The sequence below is a fragment of the Sciurus carolinensis genome, chromosome 12 (genome assembly GCF_902686445.1).
Source record: "Sciurus carolinensis chromosome 12, mSciCar1.2, whole genome shotgun sequence".
Classification (NCBI taxonomy): domain Eukaryota; kingdom Metazoa; phylum Chordata; class Mammalia; order Rodentia; family Sciuridae; genus Sciurus; species Sciurus carolinensis.
The window spans coordinates 55,151,565-55,161,081 of record NC_062224.1 but is presented as its reverse complement, the minus strand read 5'-3'; the positions used below and the strand labels follow the sequence as shown (position 1 = coordinate 55,161,081).

The window sequence follows — 9,517 nt, the reverse complement described above, 5'->3', positions numbered from 1 at the left end:
GTAAACCAACTAAGTATACTTATGTCCCAAATTCCCATCTACCATATAGGAAGACATTGTTTACTAAAAATAAGTATCTGATGAGAGTTAAAAAGGCCTTCAGCGCTCTTGGAATCTGTCCTACTATTTTGAGACATGTTCACTGGCCTCACATTTTGCTACCTCTCTTAAGAATACATTCTAATAGTTTTCAAGTTTTAGCTTCAGAAACTCCTCTTAAATATTTAACATGTTCTGGGACTGCAAGGAAATCATTTTTTCATGCTCAATGATTAAGAAAATAAAAACAAAACTTTAGCATAGCCTCCCCAAATTCTTCACGCTCATGTACATTAATTGGTTTCCCTCAATTCCAGCCTCAGTGGAGTGGTTTATGTCTACTTTTGCCTAAATTTTCAGCATCATAATTGGTCTCTCTGAACTGAGTGTATGAATTAAAAATTATTGTGAAGAAAAAAATTTTCTTTAAAAATTAGTGTGGGTTGGGAGTGTAGCTCAATGGTAGAAAGTTGACCTAGACTTTGGGAGGCCCTGAGTTTGAGCTTCAATACCACACACATGAAACAAAAATTTTTAGGGCCTGTGCGAAGATGGCGGCGCCCGGGTGGCGAGCCGTGCTGTGCGGCAGGCGGGCGTGGCGGGGCTTCGGCTCCTCGGCCGCCCTCTGCCGCCAGACGCCCCCGCTGGGGCCGATGCCCAAAGCGGACATCGACGTGAGCAACCTGGAGCAGCTGGAGAAGTACCGGAGCTTCTACCTCTACCGGCGCCGGGCTGAGCAGGAGGCGCGGGTCCCGCACTGGTGGCGGACCTACTGGGAGCACTTAGGGGACAAGACTGATCCCAAAGACAAAATTGACATTGGGCGGCCTCCACCCACAGTCTGCCGGACCCAACAGTTACAGGAACGGAAGCAGGTCCTATGGGAGCTTCGGACCAATGTGGAAGAGGAGCGGGCTGCTCGCCTCCGCACAGCCAGCATCCCCCTGGAGACTGTGCGAGCCGAGTGGGAGAGGACCTGCGGCCCCTATGACAATCAGCGCCTGGCTGAGTATTATGGCCTCTACCGAGACCTGTTCCACGGTGCCACTTTCGTGCCCTGGGTTCCCCTGCACGTGGCCTATGCTGTGGGTGAGGAGGACCTGATGCCTGTGTACCACGGCAATGAAGTGACTCCAACTGAGGCTGCCCAGGCCCCAGAGGTGACCTATGAGGCAGATGAGGGTTCAATGTGGACATTGCTGTTCACCAATTTGGATGGACACCTGCTGGAGCCAGACGCCGAGTACGTCCACTGGCTGCTAACCAACATCCCAGGCAACAGAGTGACTGACGGACAGGAGACTTGTCCCTACCTCCCCCGCTTCCCTGCCCGAGGCACTGGCTTCCACCACTTTACCTTTCTTCTCTTCAAGCAAGACAAGCCAATCGACTTCTCCGAGGACACCCGCCCCTCTCCCTGCTACCAGCTGGCCCAGCGGACCTTCCACACTTTTGATTTCTACAAGAAACACCAGGACGCCATGACTCCCGCTGGCTTGGCCTTCTTTCAGTGCCGCTGGGATGACTCAGTCACCCAAACCTTCCACCAACTTCTGGACATGCGGGAGCCAGTGTTTGAGTTTGTGCAGCCGCCCCCTTACCACCCCAAGCAGAAGCGCTTCCTGCACCGTCAGCCCCTGCGCTATCTGGACCGGTATAGGGACAGTCATGAGCCCACCTATGGCATCTACTGAGCAGTCGGGGTGCACCCCCTTTGGAGGGTTCGCTGGATTGGCAGAAAAAGGAAAGCGCTCCTGTGGTCCAAGCTCTGGGGTTCTGGCCCCTGCCTGAGGCAGCCCCTCTACAGGCCTGTTCCATCAGGCCCTAGGCTTGGAATAAAGGAGACTGTCAGGTGGGAATGGAAGGGTGTGAATAAAGATGATTTCTGCTCTTAAAAAAAAAAATTACAGTAATTTTATATTGTATGTTGCACTGAAGGAACACAGATAACTAAGCTGCCTAACATCAGCTCTTTACAGGAGACCCTCATCCACAGGAAAAGAATGACTGTGGATGAGGATAATGAATCCTGAAATGATTCATTCCAAATACACTCAGAAGAAGTGTACTCTTTGTAATTGCACTCTTTGTACTCTTTATAATTTTTTAAAGTTAAAGTGTAATTGCACAGATAAATTCTATACCCATGACTTACCCATACATAACCATTTAGATGTAGGTTCAGGGGGAAAAAATGGTTCTGAGTCCAAGGAGCCAAGGGTATGGTTTTTGTTTGCATGTGTATGTGTGCATCTTGTGCTGTGTACATGTGTATCTGTATGCTGCTAACTCCTAAGTCTTGTTGAGGGCCAAATGACTCTAACAAAACAATATTTTGATGAGTTAAGTGTAAATGAATCAGAAACACACAGATTAAATTTCCCTTAATGCACATGGATTTAAAAATTAAGGGAAAAATGCTTGGCAAAGCCAATTTTGGTTTTTGCCAAACCCAAGCTTTGGAAAAATAGTTGGAGATATTCAATGATCCAACTGAGGAAAACATGGCCCATTTCCCCTCTCCCTTTTATAGAATCTTTATTTGTTCACACACATGGTACCGGAAAAGTCCATGCAGACATTTCTATTGGAGATGACGCCTGCTTCTAAACAAGACTTTTCTGAGAAAATCCCTTGTTTATTCGTGACTTTGCCAGGCATTTGCATTTATGGTACATAATTAGTTTGGGAGTCTTCTGAAGAAGTATGACTCTTCCTGAGCCTTCAGCAAAGAAAGGCCATACACTTCTGCCCATGTGCTAGTGTCTGTCTGTCTCTACATCATAAATATATTCCAAAGGATTCTCAATGGAAAGTATCTTCTCTTAATTTTCTCCAGATGTTGTTCTTAGTAGGGATGATTTTTCTGTCTCCTAAATCCTGCTGGGAATTCGGCACATGGCCATGGTTAACACAAGCGTGTGACGAATCCCAAATGTGGAAGTAATCAAAGTGATCTACAGATTTAAGGCAAAACTCTGGGGAACACATGAGGGATATTGTGAGGTCAGAGCAATTAATGAGAGTCACACTGGAAGGTTTAGAAGTTGTGGAGTAGGGTACAGAGAGAGGGAATGGGGGTGAGGGGTGAAGAATGGAAATCCCTCTTATTTTAGAGTTTTCTGCCAGTCTCAGAGGATGGGGTAGGTGAAAGTGGAGGAATATGAAAAATCTTTATAATTATTATTATGAAAGTAGATGCCTTTTTCTTCTATATGTGCTCTGAAGGCAAAAGATGACTAATCCTCCATCCCCATCTATAAAGTAGTGCCAGATGTGATGGAAAAACATTAGAACACCGAGTCAGAGACAGATAGAATACAAAAAAGCAGGCTATAGAAAGTTAATAAAGACAAAATCTGGCTTACACATGGTAGAGAAAAACCCAGCAGGACTCTCTAGGTAGTGTGGTATGGCAGAAAGTGGATTTGACACAGAAAAACCCTCAATGCAAAAGCCAGCACCACCAATTGCTTGAGATATAGGGAAAATCTTCCCCCTTTTTTTAACTTTTTTAACTAGAGATTTGCATTAAAGAGAAAGAGTTTAATTTCAAGTATTTTCTTGGCAAGAGTACCAGAATATGTTACTTATGGGACTTTACTGAGGAGAAATGAAGTTGTCATGAGTATAGTATTTAATTCTATCCTTTTCAAAAATATGTCATGTTCTTTTACAGAAATAGAACACAATGTGATGCATTCATTCAATGCAAGCAACATCAATTTATATAAAGAACATAAATAGACACCCCCCTTTATAATTCTCTCTTGCCACCTTGGTAAACAAAATTAATGATTTGATTTGTATTCATCCACACTCTTCCCTCTATATCTATGCAAATATTTGCATGCATAGGATGTTTTTTGAAAGGAAAATGGGATAATATTGCATATAAATATATAATTCTACAACATACTTATCTTTCACTTAATATAGTAACAGCAAAAGATATTTTGTTTTCCAATGTTTAAGAATCATATATTATTTATGAACATAAATGCAAACATCTGAATTCCAGTAATGGTTTAGTATTATTTGTCATCAAAAATAGATCAAAGCAGAAATACATTTATAAAAATGTATGCTAAATACATTTTCTAAAAGATAGTATTAATAAATGAAGAGATATACTGTGTATTACATGGAATGAATTAATACTGGAAACATCTTGGTTCTTTCCTAAGTAATCTACAAATTAACACAGTTACTGTTGAATTCTGAATGACTTTTTAAATTTAATTTCTCCAAACACTTGATGAATACATTGCTAAGGGTAATGAAGACAACTTACAAAAAAAGAAGACTGACATGTGTTAAAAGACTGTTGAAGACTGTTTTGAGAATTTTGGCTTATGTACGTCTGAAGAAAAGTAATATCTTTTAACATATGTCATAATTTTCAAAACAGTCTTCAATATTGTACCAATGCAGATAAAGACAGAGATTAATGAAATGACACAGTAGCTCAGAAACAGACCCATATATATGTAGTATTGTGTTAAATGATAAGAGTGTTTTAGTTTGTCCAAGCCTTCTACAACAAAACACCACACCCTGGATAATCTGCACACAATAGGTATTTATCTCTCATAGCTTAGAAGTCCAGGATCAAGGCCCCAGCAGATTTATGCCTATTCCTCAGACAGCAATTTCTTGCTGCATCCTCACATTGTGCAAGATGCAAACAACCCTCAGCCTCTTTTATTAGGGCATTAACCCCATTCATGAGAGCAGAGACCTCATGCTCTTAATCTACTTCCAAAGGCCTACCTCCTAATACCATTACCATAGGGGATAGGTTTCAATATATGTGTTTTGGAAATGACAAGTGGTGTTTAGTAAATGGCATTTCTTGGTAATAGAAAAGTTAAGGTTTATTCAGTAATTGTTTGCATAATAATTGACTATCAGAGGAAATAAAGAAAGAAAAGAGAAAGAATAAGAAGGGAGGAAAGGGGGAAATAGAGAAGGAAGGAAGGAGGAAAAAATAACAAGAAGAAACAGAAGTGTTTGACTTAAACGTTAACCACACAGTAAGTTGAAGATGTTTTCAAGTCTTTACTACACAAAGAAAACTGAAGAGCTTTTAAAGGAAATATAAGAATATTTTAAAATATTGGGCACTTGAAAACTTTGTTAACATCTATCAGTGAAAGAAAAGATGGATGAATTTGGCTAAATAAAAATTTCAAGTTACCTGTATGGGAAAAAGTAGCCACAAATAAATATTTGCAGCAAAACTGACAGCAGGTAAATTTTATTTGTCATTTCTGTCCTTGAATTCTAGGGTATGACCATATTGAGCCTTTTCCTGATATCAAATGTTCTACATTCTGTCACTGGTAGACATCTACACAATTGTTCTGTCTTCTGATAGGAGGATGCCATAATCTTTCTAAAGAATATTCTTTCAGTGAGTATCATAAGAGTTTGGCAGAGACCTGTCTCCAAAACTCTTGCTTTCCTTTCTCAGAAATTTGTAGACACACAAAAATATTTGCTTATAAAAATGCATGTGACTATTTTACTGAAAAGATCAGTAATAGATGGTTATAGTTTTTTTTCCTTTTAATTTGAGTAGATCCACAGAATAAAACATTATGCTTTCATTTAAAATAATGTCCTAGTAAAGGGATCAAATCCAGCTTACTACTGCCTGTTTTCATAGATAATATTCTATTGAAATGAAATAACTCATGCAACCCATTTATTTTCTTTGGTTGTTTTATCCTAACAACAGCACAGTTGGGTAGTTGTAACATATCTTGTGACTTGAAAATACAAAAGTATTTATTGTGGTTGCATTTATGGAAAAAGATGACCATCTTATGGTAGAATATTTGGTGTTTGGGTAAATATTCATAATTTCTTAATACTTTTGTTATGGTAGAATACCAAATAGATAAAAATTATAATGTAAATTTCAATGTATATTAAAGGTATACATTTTGTGTATTATCTAACTGTAATCTGAAATATATACATATACCATACCAAAAGTCCACCAATGAAATGTTATTTTGAAGAGTGGGATTACCCAGTGTCTTTTTTTTTTTTTTTCTTTTCGATTTTACCCAAACTTTCCATAGGGAATATACATTAATTTTAAAGCAGTTATATGTAGTAATGAATGTTATTTTAAAAAATTATCTATGTGGGAGCACCAATTCATTATTATGAATTCCTATGAGGTACAATTTTATTTTGTAATTATTTAAATCCAAACCCAATTTCCAGAGTTTATGCACATTTTCCCCCATCCTTCCTCAACATACACACACTATGTCCAGCTGCGGGAGTTAATGATGAGCTTCAAACTTCTGGGGAAGGGTCTCAGAGGGTGTACAAAATTTCCTGTTTTTTCTCAATTTAATTTTTACTTCATTCTTCCTATGTACCCAGGGAAAAAACTTTGCTTTCCTTCAGATTTGTGGATTTTGTATTCACCTACCTTTGGGAAAGCAAGTTGCTCCAATGTGTCTGGGGGTTAACTTGGCAGCATAAATTTTTCAGAGTTGATGGGGAGGAAGACAAAACTGTATGTGGTTATCATGGTAACTGGTAGGACCACAGATCTTGGGACCTCATCCTCCATAATTAGTTTTACCTTGGGGCTATTAAACGGAAGTCATCTCCCCACAGCAAGGTGATGGAAAAGCTAATTCTATCCTTGTTTACTACCAAAATCTGGAGAAAATTGTTTCAAAGTTGGCACCTAGTTTCGTACTGTTACACAGAAAGGGAAGGATTAATGAACCTATCTCACAGTTATTAATTCTTATTAAGTAAACAGTGAATTGAGCATCTAAAAATAAGCTTCTTTCTCACCCAGGAATGAAGCATTTTAAGTTTTTCAATGTATTAATCCTTTACATTTGCATAAAAGTCTTACATCCCAAAGCAATGTGCATTTCTGAAGCTCTTTTTTTCTTTCCTTGTTTATTTTTAATGCCAAGTTGAATTTGGCAACTACTTAATAACATGCAGAATAAAATAATAATAATACTTTCCTTGTCACACAACAGAACGTGAGGAGATTAGGAAAGGCTGTAGTCTTAGTCTTTCCTAATCTGGAAAATAGGGATAAACCCTCATGAGAATCAAGGAATGAATGGAGTTTTGCAATTTCTTAAGCTTTCCAGTGATTTTTCCAGTAAGTACATCTACACCTAGCTAGAAGAGAAAATTCCAGGGATGGTGACATCAATGTGAAGATTCACAGAATGTTGAAGCTTAAAAAGATGCTATCATTTGGTCTAATCCTATATTTTGCCAAAAGGGAAATTGATTCCCAGAGAGGTGACATGAATTGCTAAACATCACCCAATGGACAGGTGACATAGTGAGATCTTGAACATAAACCTCTATTTCTATATTTAGTGCATCTTAACTGGCCTCCTGCTCTCCCCTCTGGCTCACCCCTGAATTGTTACTGCCAGAATAATCGCAGTATGCTACTCTGGCAACCTTTATTTCATTTGATTGTTACTACAGTATTTTAAGATACTATTTCTTCTTTCACAGATAAAGAAACTGAGCCCCAGGGAGGTGAAGTAATTGGACATAATCTGGAAGGCAATTCTACTTAACTCCAAAGTCTAGGATTCCAATTATTCCAATTAGCTGCAAGCAATGCTTTCATCACTGCTTCTCTACTTGCCTGTTATCGGCCCATTGGGTTATCTGGAATGATTTTTTAAAAGGTACATACCATTAAAACCCTCCATGTTTTCAAGAGAAATTTATTTTATACCTTTTTATTCTTTTTCCTACCTACATATTTTATAGGATACATGAGGATATTTTCACCTACACCTAGGGAGTTTGTTCACTCTTTGACATATATGTCATTCAGATTCTTAAAACTTCTTTTATGAAGCGTATGTTTGCATATCATGGAATTTAAATGTATGATCTCTATTCTGAAGAGCAACCCTGAAAGTCAGATAATGTCATTTGCTTCTTTCCTTTCCCAAATACCGAGCTCAGTTACACACATCTAATAGAGGCTCAATATCACATGATGGATTTAATTGAATTGGCACCAGTTTCCCTGGAGACCAAAGAGCACTTGCACAACTTTCAAATCCCTGGGTCCCACCATTAATCATTGGCTTCACTGTCTACAGAACAGGAGAACCAAAATCCAGCCAGAATGTGCAAAGTGTCATCTCCAAGAAGCAGGGTGCAATCTCTACCTGGTTCCAGCTGGGTGTTGTTTAGAAGGCTGTGGAATCTTGTCACCGTCTTTGTGGAGCAAACTCTCTTCCCTCTCTGGATCTGAAATATGTGGCTTCCTGTTGTGCACTGGTCTCCTACTCAGAGACAGCCTTGCTTCTGACAGCCTCCCTTTGGACATAGACAGGCTTGGAGCCTGCCTGCTGTGCTTGGAATTGATGTAACTCAAGCCCAAAACTGAGAAGCAAAATCTATTTTTATAGCCAGCTTCAGAGAGAGGAGTGAGTAAGATAGCAGGGAGGAGGCAGAGGAAAACTTGGAAGAAAGTTTATATGTTGAAAGGTGAACAAGAAGTAAATAATTTGTTTACAAAGGAGTTGGGGAAAGCTATTTCACTGCTAGCCTTGAAGACAGAAAGCAGAGGACTCTGAGAGCACCCGGCTCTGAGAGCACCCGGCCCCTGTCATTCTCTTCATTTTCCCTTCAGTCTTTTGCTTTAGACAATGAGGATACAAAACAATATGAAGGCCTAGGGCTCTGTCAGGCTTGCTTGTGTCATAAGAAAACAATGTGCTCAGAGAACACACAGCACTAGTCCCTTAAAAGGATTTTTCTTTTTTTCACCCTCTGGAAAGATGCTTCCCATATTCTGAGAGGTAAGATCCATGGCTATATTTTGGTTACTGTTGTTTGTAGTTTTACTTTAATAAAAACAAAACTTTAATAAAGTCTATCATTATTCTGATCATATCATCCTCTTTTTGCTCAAAGGAGAATTGAGTCTACATCTTTCCAGGATGATTTCTTAAAATACTATACAGTGCAAATAAAAATGAGCCTAGTCCCATTCAATAGATACTAAGGTAATAGATACTCATATAAAAGTACCCTATGTATGGCCCTAATAATCAGTTCCTCAAGATCTGTTACTATATCATTTCCTGCTATAGAGCTGTCCCTAACCTAAGACAAGGAACTAACACTGAAACAGATGAGCTCCCCAAAAAACTCATGAATGGAACACTAAGCCAAAATAGTAAGTGATGTGATTACATTTTATCTAAGCAATTGAACATCTTAAGGAATAAAAACTGTTGAAAAGCTAGCGCTTATTGACAGAGGATGAGATTATATGAAAGTAAGTGATCATTTTATTTGATCTGAAAGTTTCCTGGAAAAGGTTTGGATGCAGAAACTGGGAGCTGGAAAAATACAATAAGACAAGGTACAAGGGGAGAGATATGGTTAAACAGCAGCTCATAGAGAGGTCCATTGTGGGTTGGAAATCCAGAAAGAG

At 39.0% G+C, this 9,517-nt stretch overlaps 1 protein-coding gene across 1 annotated transcript; it reads left to right on the top strand.

Moving 5' to 3' along the window:
* The first annotated feature begins 590 nt into the window (after positions 1 to 590).
* Positions 591 to 1,835, top strand: LOC124962188 (39S ribosomal protein L38, mitochondrial-like). Its single transcript, XM_047521363.1, has one exon. The coding sequence runs from the start codon at positions 591 to 593 to the stop codon at positions 1,731 to 1,733; it is 1,143 nt and encodes a 380-aa protein (XP_047377319.1). The 3' UTR covers positions 1,734 to 1,835.
* The last annotated feature ends 7,682 nt before the right edge of the window (positions 1,836 to 9,517 follow it).

What these genes read in the sequence shown, in the direction of transcription:
- LOC124962188 (XM_047521363.1), top strand. Translation starts at nt 591, where the DNA reads ATGGCGGCGCCCGGGTGGCGAGCCGTGCTGTGCGGCAGGCGGGCGTGG.